Source organism: Hevea brasiliensis, unplaced genomic scaffold (assembly GCF_030052815.1).
Source record: "Hevea brasiliensis isolate MT/VB/25A 57/8 unplaced genomic scaffold, ASM3005281v1 Scaf1, whole genome shotgun sequence".
Taxonomy (NCBI): domain Eukaryota; kingdom Viridiplantae; phylum Streptophyta; class Magnoliopsida; order Malpighiales; family Euphorbiaceae; genus Hevea; species Hevea brasiliensis.
The window spans coordinates 11,486,063-11,503,303 of NW_026614585.1; the positions used below are offsets into that span (position 1 = coordinate 11,486,063).

Sequence of the window (17,241 nt, forward strand, 5' to 3'; positions counted from 1 at the left end):
TGTTAACTAAAATTCCAATACTAATCTTACCAAATCTACTGTCCATAACAACTCAAACTCCATATTCCAATCCAAACCCTGTTATAAATGTGGAGACAAATACTTTTCAGGCCATCAATGTAAAACTAAGACATTAGCAACTTTGCAAGTTGGAGAGCAAGAAGATGGGAATGGAGAGGAGGTTTGGCATGAGGTGGCAGAGGAAATGGAAGATGTGGGTGATCAAGGAGAACTTATGCTTTCTATTCATGCAGTAGAAGGGAGTGAAGGGGCAGAAACTATTAGAATTTTATTGATCCATAAGAATAGAGAAATGGTGATTTTAATTGATAGTGGCAGCAATAGTAGTTTTATTGACAAGAAAGTGGCTGAGGAACTTAAGTTGGAGTTGGTGGATGTACCTGCTACAACAATAGCAGTAGTTGATGGGAGAAAATTGAAGTGCAGTCATCAGTGTCAACAGTTTATGTGGAAAATTCAGTCCTATAAGTTTCAATTTGACTTTAGAATATTAGCATTGGGGAGTTTTGATATGATTTTGGGAGTGGATTGGCTTAGGAGCTTTAATCCAGTGCTTTTTGATTTTAGAGCCTATAGGATTTCCTTTATGAAAGAAGGAAAGGAAGTGATTTTACAAGGACTGAAATTGCAAAGGGGGAAAGGGAAGGCTGCTGTGTTATGTCATTCTAATGACTTATTTGGAAGAAATGGAGTGGATTTTCAATCTCCCTTACTTTGTATAGTGGAGTCTCAAGTTGGATCATCTTCAGCACCTAAAAAGGAGGCATTTGGTGAAGCTGCAGTAGCAGATTTGGGACTGCAGTCTATGTTAAAGAAATATCAGGAGGTTTTTAAAGAACCTCAGTAGCTGCCACCATTCAGAAGTCACAACCATGCTATCCCTTTGCAACCTAATACACAACCAATTAATATTAGGCCATATAGGTATTCCTATTATCAAAAGGCTGAAATTGAGAAGCTGGTTTCAGAGACGTTAGCTTCCTCAATAATCCAACCAAGTACAAGCCCTTTTTCATTGCCAGTACTTTTAGTTAAAAAAAAAAAAGATGGCACATGAAGGTTTTGCATAGGCTACAGAAGGTTGAATGAGAAGACTGTTAAGGACAAATTTCCTATCCCCATTATAGATGACTTGTTGGATGAATTAAATGGGGCCAAGTACTTTTCAAAGATTGATTTGAGGGCTGGTTATCATCAGATCAGAATGGAGCCTCAAGATGTCCCTAAGACAGCATTTAGAACTCACCATGGTCACTTTGAATTCAGTGTCATGCCATTTGGACTGACAAATGCACCAACCACATTCCAAGCCTTAATAAACCAGATCTTCCAACCTCATTTAAGGAAATTTGTGTTGGTATTTTTTGATGACATTCTTATTTTTAGCAAGGATTGGGAATCTCATTTGCAGCATTTGGAGGAGGTTTTTAAGATCTTGACAGAGCAACAGCTTTATGCTAAACAATCCAAGTGTTCCTTTGGGCAAGCAGAATAGAGTATTTGGGGCACATTATAAGTGCTAAAGGTATCGCTACTGATCCAAAAAAAATTCAGGCTATGCTGCAATGGCCAACTCCAATTTCTGTTAAAGAATTGAGGAGTTTTTTGGGGTTGACGGGATACTACAGGAAGTTTGTGAAAAACTATGGCATAATTAGCAAACCTCTTACTGCTCTTCTCAAGAAAGACTCGTTTCAATGGTCAGAGAAAGCTCAAGAGGCATTTGATACTTTTAGAAGAGCCATGACAGAAGCACCAGTACTTGCCTTGCCAGATTTTAATCTTCCTTTCATTGTTGAAACTGATGCAAGTAATTGGGGTATAGGGGCTGTTCTCCAACAAAATGGCCATCCACTAGCTTATATTTCCAAAGCTTTTGGTCCAAGAAGTCAGTCCCTATCTGTGTATGAAAAGGAGTTATTGACAATTACTTTTGCCATTTCTAAGTGGAGACATTATCTTGAGCAAGGTCAGTTCTTTATTAAAACTGACCATGAGAGCATCAAATACTTGCTGGAGCAGAGGTTACATACAAATCTATAGCAGAAGGGGATTTCTAAGTTGTTGGGTCTTGATTATAAAATTTTATATAGAAGAGGGGTTGAAAATAAGGCAGCTGATGCCCTATCTAGGAGACCAGCAAGACAGGAGTCCTTTTGTGGTGCTATACACTCTTCTATTTCCCCTACATGGATGGATAATCTCATTCAAAGTTATGATAAAGATTGCAAAGCAACTCAATTGGTGCAGCAGCTATCTTTAGACAATAATGATCATCCAGGGTTTAAATTGAGGAATGGTGTTCTTTATTTTCAAGATAGGTTGTATGTGGGTTCTACTACAACTTTGAGGAAGCAGTTACTTGAATTATACTATAATAGTGCTCTGGGGGGACACTCAGGAGTAAATGTGACCTATTTGAGGCTCAAAAATCATTTTTTCTAGCCTAGGATGTTAAGGGATATCATGGTATGGATTCAACAATGCGACACGTGCACGATGCAAAAGTGAACACTGTGCTGCACCAGGACTATTGCAGCCATTGCCTGTTCCTACTCAAGCATGGCAACACATTACAATGGACTTCATTGACCACTTACCAAAGTCGAAAGAGAAAGACACCATCCTAGTGGTAGTGTGTAGATTCACAAAGTATGGTCACTTCATACCTTTGGCTCATCCATATCTTTCTTTGTGAGAGCTAAATTGTTCTTGGATAATGTGTTTAAACTTCATGGAGCACCACTTACTATTGTCAGTGATAGGGACAAAGTTTTTACAAGCCTATTTTGGAAGGAGTTGTTCAAATGCATGGGCACTACTTTGTCTTATAGCTCTGCCTATCATCCTCAATCAGATGGGCAGACCAAGAGACTTAACCAGTGTCTAGAGGCTTATCTGCGATGCATGGTTCATCTCAAGCCATCAACTTGGTGCAATTGGCTTTCACTTGTAGAATGGTGGTATAATTCATCCTCCCATAGTGCCATTAAGATGTCACCTTTTGAGGCTTTGTATGGTTATAAACCATCATTCCTTCCAATCATTCCTTCTGACTTGCCCTCTATGGGAGCATTGGGGGATTTTTTTACAACAGAGGCAGCAGCTGGATCAATTGCTTAAGGAGAATTTGCAGATGGCTCAGAATAGAATGGTGTAACAAGCTAATAAGCATAGGTCTGAAAGGGAATTTATGGTGGGAGATTGGGTTTATTTGAAGTTACAACCTTATAGGCAAACTTCTGTGGCATTAAGACACAATTTGAAGCTTTCTCCTAAGTATTATGGGCCTTTCCAAATCCTAGCTAAGATTGGGACAGTGGCCTCTAAGCTTCAGCGACCTCCTACTTCTTCAATCCATCCTGTATTTCATGTGTCTATGTTAAAGAAAAAGTTGGGCAGCAATATTGTTCCCCTTTCTGAATTACCTACAGTGCATGAAGATGTTGTGATAGTAGCTCCAGAACAGGTTCTTCAAACTAGAACCATTACTAGAGATCAACACCATGTTTTTCAGGGGTTAATCAAGTGGTTGAACCTTCCTGTAGAAGATGCAACTTGGGAAGACTATTCTTTTATTGTGAACCAGTTTCCAGAAGCTACACTTTCTTGGGGACAAGAAAGTTCTAATGGGGGAGGTATTGTTACATATCAGAGAAGAAGACTGAGGCAAAATAAGAGTTAGTTGAATGAGTTGTAAGTGGCAGGAGGACAGTTGTCAAGTAGCTGTCAAGTAATTAGTTGTATGAGTTGTATTTGGAGGGAAAATGGTTGTCAAATAGCTGTCAAGTAGTTATATACTACTCTATTATAGTTCATTGTAAAGGCATTCTGATGCTTTCTCAAGAAATAACAATTCTCTCTCTTTTTTGATTCTATTTCTCTCTCCCTACTTCTTCTTCTTCCTTCCTAAATTCTTCTAATTCTTCTCTGTTAGGGTTTCAATCCTAACACTTTCTTCCTTAGGTAAAGACCTCACCAACACTCAGTTAGGTCTCTCTCTCTCTCTCTCTCATACACATACACATCTTTTCCACCTTCCTCCTCTTTCTTTTTTCTTTCTCTGATTGCTTCTATATTTAACCACTTGAGGAGATGTTGTGGTTTAGATAAAGAGATATAGAATCTAATAGGCACATGATAACAAATAGGGAAGCAAATAGAGGAAAGGAACCAAAACCTTAAGGCTGGAGTGTGTATTTCAGGAGGTACAAGAAAATTCCAGGAGGGGCAGAAAAGAAAGGGGTCAGAATTCTATTATGCAACTAATTAAAGGTGAAGGGTAAAAAGCTGGTTGTTGTGAAGCTGCAATACAAGAAATAGTACAAATAAGTATTTGAGGGAATGAAAAGGGACATGAGAAAAACATTTGTATTCTCCAGCTGAGTAGCTTGGGGCAGAGCATCTAGCTCTGTGGGGAAGTTTCTCTTTGATTGTATCCTTATATCAAAATATTGTTGCCTTGTATTAGTCTCTTATCTCCTTATTCTGTTCTATAAAAAATTGCAGCATGATTCATTCCATCTCATCTTTCTCTGTTTGATTCATATTGCTCATTATTTATAATTTTTTTTTTTTACTGTTGGGATTCCTAACTCTATCAAGTGGTCCAACCTTCCAACCATATGCCTAACACTCGCATGGATTCTCGCATTGATACGGTAGAGAGGAATCTCAATCTCTTGGAAGATAATGTTTCCAAATTAATTATTGATAATGAACAAATTCATTCTGATTTGGTAACTATTAAAAATTTTCTCACCACTCTTGCTAACGGCAAAGTATTCACAGAAGCTGGTGCTCTCCCTAATGACTCTCCTTCTACTAGTATCCCTGCTGCAGAAGACTCCTCTTCGCGCCTTAGCCCTGCCATGATTCTCATTTTTTTTACTGATAATAAAAAAAAAAAAAATCTTCTTTTTTTTTTTTGATGACCCCCCCCCTCAGCTGCTCAGAATGGACCAATATTTTGAGATTCATGCCACCAAACCTAAATAAAAGTTGGCTACTGCACTTATTTGCATGGATGGTGGTGCGTTACTGTTACTTTTTTTTTGCGTGCGTATACCAGATTATATTTATCCAACAATCCATTGAACTGATTGAACGTTCGTTATTGGTGATGATGATGGGAAGTCCCTGAGCGCCGCGCCAGCAGTACACAAAAACAAAACAATGAATATATATATATAGATGATTTTTCGCTTAAGGCTACAAATCAAAAAAATCATCTCATTCACTCATTTTTTTTTTTTTTTTTTGGAATGGCATGAGAGGAGAAGAAATGAATCATGGAATCATGATGCCACTGATATTTGCCACACGATGTATATTTGCTGAGAATGAAATTTCCTCTCATCCTCCTCACCAGATATTTCCATCATTCCATCATGGATGATGCTAAACTACAGCAGTTTCCTCAGTTCTCAAATCAAAATCAAAATAATTTGCCCATTTTTTTTTCATTTTTTTTCTTTTTCACTTTCCTTCTTCCCAATCCTTATTCAAAAAAATGCTTTCTCTCTTCTTTCTCTTCTTCTCTTCACTGCATCAGTAGCTTCTTCTTTTTTCTTTTTTTTTTCTTCATCATCAAACACCAGGGGCTAGGGGGCTGGATTCTAATTCAGGAATTTCAATGGAGTGCTTTTTTGTTTTTTTTTTTTTTGCAGCCTTGTTTGTGTTGCCGTTGCATGATTTGCCTAAAAAAACTCTTAATAATTGCAGGAGAGGACAGAACCAATATGGAACCTGAAGGAAGATTGGGGGATGGTGGAGGGGTTACAGCTTCAGGCTTAGCTTCAGCTTGCTTTTCATCTCATCTTTCATTCTTTTTTTTTTTTTTTCTTTTTGTTTTCTAAAATAATAAAAAAAAAATAAATTTAAATAACTACTTTGGTAATAAATTGGATGTGATGATGATGATTTGATTGCTAATGTGTGTTTTGTTGTTGTTGGTCTCTCTCTCTCTCCTCTCTCTCTTCTTTTTTTCTTCTTCTTCTTTTCTTTGCCGGCAATGTTGGCGTGCTTATGCATCAATTGTCCAATTGCTTTTGCATTTTGTTTTGTTTTTTTTTTTTTTTTTGTTTTGTGTTGTTGTGTGTGTTGTTGGGTGTTTGTAGTTTTTTTGGTAAATTTTTGGTTTTTGGTTGATGAGGTGAGAAACAGATGAGAATGATCATGAGAAGTCTTTCTTATAGAGCTCTCTGTCTCTCTCTCTCTCTTCTTTTTCTCTCTCTCTCTTTCTCTTCTCTTTTCTTCTCTCTTTTCATTGTGTTGATTTTTTTTTCTTCTTTTTGTTTTTTTGTTTTGTTGTTGTTTGTTTTTTCACATTTCACACCACTTCAACCACCTCCACAAAACCAAAACCAATCTCTCTCTCTCCTCTCATATATTCTCTCTATCTCTGCTACTATCCTTCTGCCACCTACCTCCCACCACCCCCTACCCATATACCATACACCACCACTATAATACCATATTCACAAAATAAGAGAACATTGAAAAAAATTCAAAAAGGAAATGGAAATTTTTAGATTTGGTGGGATTAATTTTGTCCGCTTTTTCAGTTTTTCCAAAGATGAGTTTTTTTGATTTTTTTGTGGACTATGAAAAAATTATGATTGAGGTTTTTTTGTGTATTCTATTTATTATGATCATGATCCCTACTTTTCCATCCAAGAGCATGAGTCTGATGATGCATTTAGATGAACTTTCTTCTCTAAGATTGATCCGCATGCAGGGTACCATCAAATTCGGGTCATTGAGGCCGATATTCCAAAAACAGCGTTCCGCACACATTCAGGCCATTACGAGTTTTTGGTAATGCCGTTCTACTTAACCAATGCGCCTGCTACCTTTCAGGCTACAATGAACGATATTTTCAGACCCTATCTCTGCCACTTTGTCTTGGTGTTTTTTGATGATATTTTGGTCTATAGTAAAACTTGGCACGAGCATCTTCAACATCTGGAGCTGATTTTAACAACACTGCAGCAACATCATTTTACTGCCAATGAAAAGAAGTGTTCATTTGGGCATTCCTCGATTATTTGGGGCACAATATCTCTCAAAAGGGTGTTGCCATGGATCCTTCGAAGATTTTCGCTGTGTTGCAGTGGCCTATTCCTAAGTCAGTTAAAGTTGTTCGGGGGTTCCTCAGATTAACGGGCTGTTATTGTCGTTTCATCAATCATTATGGCCTTATAGCTCAACCTCTAATAGCTCTTACCACTAAAGTGCCCACATCCAATTTCAGTGAACCTCTTCCGCACATTCTGCTTGTGAACAAATGAAACAAGCAATTGTCTCTGCTCCTGTCTTATCTATGCCAAATTTCCAATTGCCCTTTGTAATTAAGTGTGATGCATCTGGCAAAGGAGTGGGTGCTGTCTTGATGCAGGAAGGCAAACCAATTGCTTAGTTTAGCAAGGCCCTTTCCTCGAAGACTCTCAAATTCCACTTATGAGAAGGAATTAATGGCCTTGGTTATGGCAATACATCATTGGCACCCATATCTCCTAGGATGTCAATTTGTTGTCCACACGGATCAGCGTAGCCTCAAGCATTTGTTGGAACAACGAATTGTCACTCCAGCCCAACAAGTTTGGATTTCCAAGTTATTGGGATATTCTTTTGTTATTCACTACAAACCTAGGCGCACCAATCACGCTGCAGATGCACTGTCCCGATGCCATGAAGAAGAGGAACTCCAATTACATGCACTTAGTCATCCTTAATGGTTGGATTTGGATGAAATTAAGGATGCCGTCCATAATGACCCTTCTCTTCGAGCAATTATCTCGAATCTTACTTCTGATTCAAGTTCTCATCCACCATTTACTCTCATTCAAGGCCATTTATTTTACAAGGGCCACCTGGTATTACTGGCATCATCTCCTTGGGTCTCTCGCTTGATTTCTGAATTTCACTCCACTCCAACGGGCGGTCATTCTAGTGCTCTACTCACTTACAGTCGCTTGGCTTCCAGCCTTTATTGGCAGGGTATGATGAAATCCATCCAGCACTTTGTGGCTTGTTGCTTGGTATGCCAAAAAAATAAGTATGAATCTCTTGCCCCTGTTGGCTTTCTACAACCACTACTGATTCCAAAAAATGTGTGGGAGGACATTTCTCTTGATTTTATCACTGGGCTTCCTAAGTATCAAGGCATAGATTCCATTCTTGTGGTGGACCGCTTATCCAAATATGCCCATTTTTTGTTGCTTAAACACCCCTACACAGCTCGTGGGGTGCCTGATTAATTCATTCGGGAGATTGTTCGCCTTCATGGTATTCCTACTTCTATTCTCAGCGATAGAGATCCAATTTTTATCAGTAATTTCTGGACTGAGATCTTCCGAAGCATGGGCACTCAGTTAAAATTAAGCTCTGCCTACCATCCTCAAACAGATGGCCAAACCGAAGTCGTCAATAGAAGTTTGGAGCAGTATTTACGATGTTTTGCTTCTGAACAACCACAAACTTGGTCTCAATGGATTCCGTGGTCTGAATACTGGTATAATACCAGTTATCATGGTGCTGCCTAACATTCTCCTTTTGAAATTGTCTATGGCAGACCCCTCCCTCTCTTTTGAAATTTTTACTAGGGGAAATTAGTGTTGAGGCTATTGCTCAAGCCATGCAAGATCAAGATGCCATGTTATCCCAACTCCAAAGTAATCTCCAACAAGCTCCGCAACAAATGGTCCTTCAACATAATAAACACCGTAGGCATATCGAATTCCAAGTGGGTGATAAAGTTTTTCTCCAATTACGAGCTTATTGGCAACTATCAGTAGCTTCTCGTACTAATCAGAAGCTGGCTGCAAGATATTATGGGCCCTTTTTCATTGCAGCTAAAATAGGTCCTGTTGCTTATCGCCTTGTTCTTCCCTGCACTTCCAAAATCCACCCTGTATTTCATGTCTCTCAGTTGAAGAAAACAGTTGGTGACCATCCTGTCATGGCGACCTTGCCTCCTGAATTAGTTGTCGATGAGTCTGCAATGGTTTTTCCTCAAGCTGTGATTGACCGACATGATATTTGGCGAAATAGAAAGCATGTTTCTCAGGTCCTCATTCAGTGGGAAGGGAAATCTATTGATGAAGCAACTTGGATGGATTCTAGTAACATAAGTGGCCAATTCCCCACTTTCAGTCTTGAGGACAAGACTGCTCTTTCTCAGGTTGGCAATGATAGGCACATGATAACAAATGGGGAAGCAGATAGAGGAAAGGAACCAAAACCTCAAGGCTGGCCCGTGCATTCCAGGAGGTAGAAGAAAATTCCAGGAGGGGCAGAAAAGGAAAGGGGTCAGAATTCTGTTATGCAACTAATTAAAGGTGAAGCGTAAAAAGCTGGTTGTTGTGAAGCTGCAATACAAGAAATAGTATAAATAAGTATTCGAGGGAATGAAAAGGGACATGGGAAAAACATTTGTATTCTCTAGCTGAGTAGCTTGGGGTAGAGCATCTAGCCCCGTAGGGAAGTTTCTCTTCGACTGTTTCCTTATATCAAAATATTGTTGCCTTGTATTAGTCTCTTGTCTCCTTATTCTATTCTATAAAAAATTGCAGCATGATTCATTCCATCCCATCTTTCTCTGTTTGATTCATATTGCTGGTTATTTATAACTTTTTTTTTTACTGTTGGGATTCCTAACTCTATCAGAATCAAGTTTTTGCTAGATTGATTGAAGAATTTTTTTATGCTTATCCGTGATGACAAAATGGGCTAAATATGTGATTAGAAGGTTGAATATACACTGATTTGTGGATAATGAGATGGTTGATGGGTGTAAACTCTTTTATATACATACTCATGGATACGATTTTTAGTGTTGGAGGACATTTGCATTCTTAGTACTCAGCTGTATTCAATGCATTTCTAATTTGTGCAAATAGAAGGAAATCTAGAGGCTCACCATCATGCCCAACTTCCTTTTCCTTTTGTTAGTAATTCAGTCCCTCCCACAGTGGCTCTTTATGTTATGTTGGATGTTGCTAATTCCTAAGTTTCAGCGCATTTGATTTTACCCTAACAAAGAAAGTATATGACTATTTTGTATGAAATTCTGAATTTATGGTAGCTTAGTTGAAATTCTGAATTTCTTTCATTCCAATTAAATTTTTAGAGACTAGTTTCGTCCGTTTAACAGTTAAATAAGTGCTTCTTGAATGGGAAGTATATTGTTAATAAAATTATACTTCAAGAAGCCATCCTGAGGTTTTAGAAAATAAGGGACTAACAAATGCATTTTACCAAACATCAAGAGGAATTTTGCAAATCACCAAATTACAATGTCACATGTCAAAGTAACACCATAAGGAGAAGACTTGCCAATATATTCATTTTTAAGATATCCTAATAAAATAATGATAATGATCACAATGACAATGATTATAGACATAATAACAAGATTACAACCTTGTTGTAGGACATGCCCATGTAATCAATCCCAGTCAGCCAATGGCTATGGAAACCAACAGCAACCATTTCAGCCCTTGAATAAAATTGATGTCCAACATTGATACCTATCATCGAAACTCACCAATCATAACTTTTAAACACAAAACATATGAATATTAAGAATCAATGTTCATCTAGTTTACATATTATTGTGCACACTTAAAAACTATATGTGAATGTATCAAGCTCAAGGCCAAACAAGGTTTGAAATAGCAAATGACGACAAACAATTGAAGTACAAGCTACACACCTGGAAGGTCACCAATTCTTTTCTCCGGGTACATTACAGCATTAGTCTCGATCATCTGCCAAACATTTTCATTTTGAGAGAGACAGAGAGATTATTATAAAAGAAAACACTCCATCAAAAATATCAAACTCATACGTGAGAGCTCAAGTCCCCCCCCCCCCCCACAAAAAAAAAAAAAAAAAATTGCAAAAACCAGACTCAAGAGCGTAGACAAGTAGAAGCCCACCTTTATCTCATGCCAAAGTTACCAACATCTGGAAAAATTATTAAAATTTCAACATGACCCTACGATGTTACATGTGTAAATACATGAGGAAGAAAGTACAAGAATATGTCAACTAATAACAAGCTTAGACTGGCAACTGATTATAGAAATGGCTAAGATTTAAAATAATTTGAATTTTCACTTGCCTTAGATACTGCCTTTAAATCAGGACGCTTGGCCTTTTTCTTAGCATCAGCTTCAATTGCAATTCCTTTCTATACAAATTATAAATCAACTTAACATTAGAGAAAGAAAATAGACTAGCAAAAGAACATTCAACTCCAAATGTTACACAAATTATTCTAATACCCCAGAAAATTTTCTATTGCATAGCAACAACAAAAAATTCCATTTCAAACTTAGGTATCCAAGTCAAATTAACACTCTCAGACTCCAATATGCATTTCACCAACCAAATACTCAAACTGCAAAGCATTTTCAATGCCTCATCTACTATCAGCATTTTGAACAAGTCATGCTTTGGGCAAATTATTTGTCCAGCAACATGAATGGAAAAGGACCGACCACATGGCTCAATTTTAGCCATGTGGCTAGTTGTCAGTCCACTCGAATGCTTATACATAAGGCTAACTTGTCCTTCCTTTCCACTGTAGGATTGGAGGTATCAAAATGAAAATCAAGATATGGATAAATTTCCCTAATCAATAGGAAAATTTTTTTTATTGCATGCAGTTCCTTGTATGTTCACTTAACAGAATGCAGATTAAACTATGGCTGAAACCAATAACTACCTCACATATAGCAAATGTTGTAAAGCTCTACCATGATTTTTGACACGACCAAAAGAATCCCAGTCCCAGCTGAACAAGAAAAAGATGAAGCAATTTCTAACCTTTGATTTTGAACTTTTGGAAACTTTTTTATCAACTTCTTTTTGGCACCTCTTCTCCTCTTCCTATGCACCACAAAGAACGTGTCAACAAAAATTTCATGCAAAACAAGCATAACACAAATTTCAGATTAAAAAAAAGTAAACACATTAAACCCACAGCAGTAATCAGACAAAACAAGCATGAAAATTGTCGATCTGATATGAAGGCATATAACCCAAAGCACCAGATAATAGTCAAAGGTATGATAGATTTTACATATATGTTTAAAAAATGTATTAAAAGGCAATCGACTAGTTCTGAAAATCTGAAGAGAACAAACCTGGACAAAATGCAGATAATGCTTGTTAAATAACCTCAGAGTTTCCTTAACCCTAGCAAATACGCTTTTCTCTGTGGTACCACCTCCACCACCCTCATTACCCACAACCCCATTTTGCCCACCAATATTAGCTTTCAGTACTTCTCCCGCAGACTTTACCAATTCACTAGACCCAAAAACATCAGTCACCTTCTTATCCACAACAACCTCTTCGCTCGCATTCTCCACATTTACCATTCTTCTAATGTTCCTCTTCTTACTTCCTCCCTCATTATCATCCAACAATTCTACTCTTTTCCTCACCAATTCCTTCTTCTCTGCTCTCTGCTTCGTCGCCTGAATCCTCGCACTTACTCTCCTTTGAGAAGAAACCACCACCTCTACGTTCCCTTTGGGACTCTTCTTTTCGCTATTAACTCGGGAACCAAGCTTCCCGTTATCAACAGAGTCCAAGGACTGAGCCACCATTTTCAGTCAAATCAAATACCAAACAATGTGGAAATTTTGATTTCGGAAGGCGAAAAGAAGCGACAAGAAAATCACTGGAGATCAATGGCGATTTAGGGTTCCGATGAGGAAAATGATGCAGGAAAAAAGGAAACAGAAGAGCTACAGAGAGACCGAGAGGCTTTTGTTTTCCATTTTTGAATTCAGAGCTCAGCTATGGAGACAAGTGTAAAATTGATTTATTGAACTTTTCTTTAATTTTTTGGAAAAAACTTTAGGAAAATAAATATTTAACCTCTATACTTATCAGAATTAACCATTTAACCTTATATTTTTAAAAACTATACTATTTAAACTTATAAAAATTTTTATTAAATTATTTAATTTTTTTGTATTAATATTAATTTATTTATTATTTAATCATCTTATTTTAGTGAAATTAATTAGTTAGTACATATATTTTTAAAAATATATTTTTAGATAAAATGAAAATTTTATTATATAAAAGTTAAATTTTAATTTATAATTTTTTTAAAATTTTTAATTCTTTAAATATTATTTTTATATTATATCTACTTTAAAATAATTTTTTTATTATTTTTAAATTTAATAAAATTAATTAACTTTTTAATACAGGCAGTTTTTATCAATAAATGAAAATGAAAAGAAAATAAATGAGAGAAAAGTGTGGATATAAATGAAAATGAATAGGAAAAGAAAAATAATAAAGTGGTAAGGAAAAGATAAAGAAAAAAAATTAAAATAGTTTAAGTATAAAAAATAATTATAAAATTAAATAATTAATATAATTAAATTAAGTTAATTAATTTATTTTTTAAAAATATATGAAATAATTAATTAATTTTTTAAATGAAAAAATTAAATAATATTATTTTTTAAAATATAAAAATTAATTAATTAATTTTTTTAAAATATAAAAATTAAATAATAATATAAATAACAAAAAAAAATTAAAAATATAAAAATTAAATAATTAATTTTATTAAAATATAAAATCTAAATAATAATAATTTTCTCAAAAAATTTTCTTTAATTTTGGGGAGTAAAATATTTGGAATTTGCACTTTTACCTTTTCTTTTTTTTTTTGTCTTATCTCCCCCTCGTTTCTCTCTCTTCTGTCTCTGTAAGCTTTGGCTAGGTGGGTGGTTGGAACTTGGAAGGATGGAGGGAATCCGGATCTGGTGTGTGCGATCTCAGGTAAGTATACCAGTTGAGAGTGAGTCTTGATGAAGATGATTGGATGATGATGATGATTATTAGCTTTGATTTACCCTTTGTTCAGATAGAGAAAAATGGAGAGAACAAGAAGAAAAAAATTTTAATTTTTCAAAATTTTTTTATTTAGACATTAAAAAAAAAAATGCCAAACTTGTATCGAAGTTAAATCGAAATTGAATCAATCAATTCTAATATAATTCAATACCTATTTTGATTCTAATATAACTTTTATCCTACCATTCTTTGGTCGTCATATGAAAATCCACTTCTCAATTGCATGTTGTTTCTCCATTTTCAGGCTGAAATGGCCTCTTAATAAGCTAAAAAAGATTGAAAACTATCACCAGCTGATAAAAAGCATCTGCTTCTTTAGTAGGCTTGGAATGTAATGTTATTGTAATCTGGAAATGATTAAACAAATAGATTTACATTTTAAATGACTAACAGTACAATACAATGAATAACTTCAGTTTAAGGTATCTCAAAACTTTCAGCTAAAAAATAATCAAGTCAAAATTTCCATGTCCAAAAATATAGATTACAAGCCACTATGAGGTTCAGAACACTCTTCCACCAGAAGATGATCATCATGCCCATCGCTATCTTCTATGCAGGCTGCCATAGGCAGAGAGGGGTGTAACTCTGGTTGGGGGAATTGTAGCTTCAGCCGAAATGCATCAACTCCATTCAGATAGTACCGGAATAGCCGTTTTGCTCTAATAAACCCAAGACGGCCATATAAAGCAAGTGCCCCTTTGTTTGTGACTTCAGCTTCTAATGTCACCTTCAGAAAATATGCAAATAATGCTACATGATCAGTTGTCATTTAGCATAAATGAAAAGAAACCATATAGCCTGTCCAACTAGTTTAAAAGTTGGAGCCTTGTTAAGCATCATGAGCTAGCTTTTTGTCTCCCTCTTCCAAAGAGAAAATGACTAGCATGAATCTTAAGAATTATACAATTGGGATTTGTTCCAGCAAAGGCCAAAAGCAAATAGAAAGAAAAAGTACACCTGGACTCCTAAGCAATGGAATGGCTGAAAAAATAGTAAATAGTTCATTCAAGCTGTATATCCTAACTTCCAGGTAGATGAGGAAAACAATTCTAGATTGAAGCCAACTCAATATCCTTTTTCTAAATATTTCCCGGTTCTTAAATCTATATCTTTGCGTAATTTGAGGAAAGGGTACAAAGGCATCCAAGAAGTTTATCATATAATATCCAGGAATCAAAATAACGCATTAGTTTGATCAGCAGGAAAACAAGTAAATCTCAACAAAATTCAGCTGCAATGCCTCACCAAAGCATTGAGTCTTTGAACTAAAACAACATGGTGATAAAACCAAACCTCTCACTAATAAGTGAGGATTGCCTCCCCTGTAGTCTGAACAGGCGCACAACTGACAGAAGCTTTTAAAGTTTGATTATGAGCATGTTTGGGAAGGCAGACATGGGAAATTTTGGCTAAAAGCCAACCTCTCATGCCAGGATCACTGACAACCCCTTTATTTGCTTTCCTCATTCTTATAGGTATTTTCATTCCAGATTTGAGCTAAGATGCATTAACAGACCTGCTAATTTACACAGAGAGAGGAGAAACAAAAGCCATGTCCCTGAATGATAATATGAACTTTTTCTCATGCACAACACTTGGGTTTTATACAATAGTAATTTGTTTATCAATTTCTATGAAATATGATGCTTAAATTCGCTCAAAAATAAAATTTTATAGTTTTAATGTCATGACAAAGAGAAATCAAAATTTTCAGCAGAATACAATTTCAATCCCATTTAGACCTTCAAGTCCCCAACTTGGCAGCAAGCATTGCCCAGTCATCCATCTCAACTTAATAGAGTTAATTGTGCGCACGGATCGATAAGCAAGAAGTTAAAACAGAGAAATAAATGAGATAATATGGTGCTAAAAGGCATCACCATCACAAGTTATTGGAACAAAAATGAAAACAGGAAAGAACAAGATAGCAAAAAAACTAATCAATGCCTGAAAAACAGAAAATAAGGAAACCCACAAAATTCAATATTCATAGCATCACTTCCCAATTGTGAGATGGTGATGAAGGGTAACGCAAGGATGGAGTTGACTGATTTAAACCAAAAGGGAAAACTATAAAACTAAAAGTTAGACATCGTACCTCTTCACATCCTGATTCCATCATTACTTTAATAGATCTGGTGACAAGTTCGGTGGCTGCACTATGAAGAATTTCAACTTAAATGAAAAAAAAATATCTATAACAATAATTCAACAAACAAACAAGACACAGCAAAGCACAATTTAATGCCACCAGCAAGATATATTTAATAAGCATATCCATGAAAATGCACATGTACTATCAGAAAACCATGCTTCAAACTTCAATTCAATCAAACAATGAAACCCCACGAATATTTACAAATCTAATGCTCATCATACACATCCATCAACTAAAATCAAGAGCAAATAAATTGAAAGAAGTCCTTAAAAGTATCAAGTTTTTAGTGTTACCTACCAATGCCTCTTCCACGATAAGGTTTGATGACAACTAACATAGCAATGTAGCCCCTCAACGTTGTATTCCGATGCTCCCCCATCTTGCAAACCACAGTCCCAACGCATTTACCTTTGTGAAACGCCTAACACGAACATGAAATTGCAATAAACATGGAAATCAAAGACCAAAGAGAGAGAGAGATAGTCAATTGATATGTGGAAATAGAAATACCAGGAAAGAGAGCTGAGGCCATAGATAGACGAAGTAACGGTAAGTGAAGATAGAATAGGGCTCGCTGAGTTCTTGGTCTACGAGGCTCATAATTAATGGTAAGTGGTGTTCGCCGCCGTAGCTTACATATTCTATCTCCAATGCGTTGAATTCTGCCTTTTTTTCTCTTTGTTGTTCTACTTCGTTGCTTTTCTCCATCGTTGTTAATTTCTCTCTTTCATTCGCTGGACGGTGACGGTCTGGGGCTGGACGACGGCTAGCGCAAATGAGTGATTTTGGGCGGAATCGGAAGCAATTAGCACAGGACACGGTGGCTCTCGAGCTTGTGCTTAATGCGTGTCGGCCCGCCCCGTATGTGATTGATTCGGATTCGGGTTAGGACGAAGGGACGGCTAACCCATAAAATTATTGTAATTAAATTGTTTAATAATTTCATTAAAATTTATTTAAATTATTTATATTTATTTTAAATTTAATTAATAATTTATATAAAATGTATTTTATTAATAATTTACATTTTAAAATAATAACTTTATAAAATATCTCAATTTTATTTATTTAGAATATAATATTAAAAATGACAAATTTTACTTTTTAAATTTAAACTTGCATGGACTCAAGCTGGTTTAGACCTTAAATTAGACTAAGTTAAA

At 35.9% G+C, this 17,241-nt stretch overlaps 2 protein-coding genes across 2 annotated transcripts in view; both read right to left on the reverse strand.

Moving 5' to 3' along the window:
* The window catches only part of LOC110638606 (histone-lysine N-methyltransferase, H3 lysine-9 specific SUVH4), a 48,414-nt gene extending 35,538 nt beyond the window's left edge, over positions 1 to 12,876 (reverse strand). The window contains exons 1-5 of the mRNA XM_021789206.2: positions 12,177 to 12,876; positions 11,857 to 11,919; positions 11,150 to 11,218; positions 10,739 to 10,793; positions 10,447 to 10,553 (exon numbers count right to left, since the gene is read on the reverse strand). Coding sequence (XP_021644898.2) covers positions 10,447 to 10,553; positions 10,739 to 10,793; positions 11,150 to 11,218; positions 11,857 to 11,919; positions 12,177 to 12,644 — 762 coding nt within the window. The 5' untranslated portion in view covers positions 12,645 to 12,876. The remainder of the gene's footprint in view (positions 1 to 10,446; positions 10,554 to 10,738; positions 10,794 to 11,149; positions 11,219 to 11,856; positions 11,920 to 12,176) is intronic.
* Positions 12,877 to 14,271: 1,395 nt separating this feature from the next.
* Positions 14,272 to 16,982, reverse strand: LOC110638587 (N-alpha-acetyltransferase MAK3). Its single transcript, XM_021789180.2, has 4 exons — positions 16,589 to 16,982; positions 16,376 to 16,499; positions 16,019 to 16,074; positions 14,272 to 14,647 (listed from the first exon to the last, which is right to left on the reverse strand). The coding sequence occupies exons 1-4, from the start codon at positions 16,784 to 16,786 to the stop codon at positions 14,402 to 14,404; spliced, it is 624 nt and encodes a 207-aa protein (XP_021644872.2). The 5' UTR covers positions 16,787 to 16,982; the 3' UTR covers positions 14,272 to 14,401.
* Between the last annotated feature and the right edge of the window lie 259 nt (positions 16,983 to 17,241).